This window comes from Phocoena phocoena, chromosome 1, assembly GCF_963924675.1.
Source record: "Phocoena phocoena chromosome 1, mPhoPho1.1, whole genome shotgun sequence".
Taxonomy (NCBI): domain Eukaryota; kingdom Metazoa; phylum Chordata; class Mammalia; order Artiodactyla; family Phocoenidae; genus Phocoena; species Phocoena phocoena.
In genome coordinates this window covers 83,972,786-83,974,297 of record NC_089219.1, presented here as the reverse complement: position 1 = coordinate 83,974,297, position 1,512 = coordinate 83,972,786, and the positions used below count along the sequence as shown (strand labels likewise).

The 1,512-nt window shown below is 40.8% G+C and overlaps 1 protein-coding gene across 1 annotated transcript; it reads left to right on the top strand.

Moving 5' to 3' along the window:
- Positions 1–494: 494 nt before the first annotated feature.
- LOC136130204 (large ribosomal subunit protein eL21-like) lies at positions 495–980 on the top strand. The gene has a single exon (XM_065886519.1). It carries the CDS (start codon positions 498–500, stop codon positions 978–980), a length of 483 nt encoding a protein of 160 aa, XP_065742591.1. The 5' UTR covers positions 495–497.
- The last annotated feature ends 532 nt before the right edge of the window (positions 981–1,512 follow it).

Here is a 1,512-nt window from a genome sequence, read left to right as displayed (position 1 = left end):
ACAATCTAAATTGGAAAACATTTAGTGAACTATGATATGTCCATAGTGAACAGACTTGTGGTTGCCAAGGGGACGGGGGGAGAGAAAAGGATGGACTGGGAGTTGTTTTTTTTTAACATCTTTATTGGGGTATAATTGCTTTACAATGGTGTGTTAGTTTCTGCTTTGTAACAAAGTGGATCAGTTATATATCCTCATATATATCCTCAAGTCCATTCTCCAGTAGGTCTGTGTCTTTATTCCTGTCTTACCCCTAGGTTCTTCATGACATTTTTTTTTCTTAAATTCCATATTTATGTGTTAGCATACGGTATTTTGGACTGGGAGTTTGAGGTTGGCAGATGCAAACTATTACATTTAGAATGGATAAACAATAAGGTCCTACTGTATAGCACAGGGAACTATATTGAATATGCTGTGATAAACCATAATGGAAAAGAATATTTTAAAAACGCTTCTTTTCGGCCGGAACCGCCATCTTCCAGTAATTCGCCAAAATGACCAACACAAAAGGAAAGAGGAGGGGCACCTGCTACATGTTCTCTAGGCCTTTTAGAAAACATGGAGTTGTTCCTTTGGCCACATACATGCGAATCTACAAGAAAGGTGATATTGTAGATATCAAGGGAATGGGCATTGTTCAAAAAGGAATGCCCCACAAATGTTACCATGGCAAAACTGGGAGAGTCTACAATGTTACCCAGCATGCTGTTGGCATCATTGTAAACAAACAAGTTAAGGGCAAGATTCTCGCCAAGAGAATTAATGTGCGTATCGAGCATATTAAGCACTCTAAGAGCCGGGATAGCTTCGTGAAACGGGTGAAGGAAAACGATCAGAAAAAGAAGGAAGCCAAAGAGAAAGGTACTTGGGTTCAACTGAAGTGCCAGCCAGCACCACCCAGAGAAGCACACTTCGTGAGAACCAATGGAAAGGAGCCTGAACTGTTGGAGCCCATTCCCTATGAATTCATGGCATGATGGGTGTAAAGAAAATAAAAGACCTGGACTGTGAAAAAAAAAAAAAGAATATTTAAAAAGAAAGTATACATGTGTATAACTGAGTCATTTTGCGGTGCCGCAGAGATGGGCACAGCATTGTAAATCAGCTCTACTTTGTTAAAAAAATAAATTAAATTTATGATATGTCCAGATAATGGACTATTTGTGCAGTCATTAAAAATCATATTCTTGGGCTTCCCTGGTGGCGCAGTGGTTGAGAGTCCGCCTGCCGATGCAGGGGACACGGATTCGTGCCCCGGTCCGGAAAGATCCCACATGCCGCGGAGCGGCTGGGCCCGTGAGCCATGGCCACTGAGCCTGCGCGTCCGGAGCCTGTGCTCCGCAACGGGAGAGGCCACAACAGTGAGAGGCCCGCGTACCGCAAAAAAAAAAAAAAAAAAAAAAAAAAAAAATCATATTCTTGAAGAATATTTAATGGTGTAAAAAATGCTTAAAATGCTATATTAAGTAAAATTTTAAAAATGATGCAAATAAGTGTATATTGCGAGCA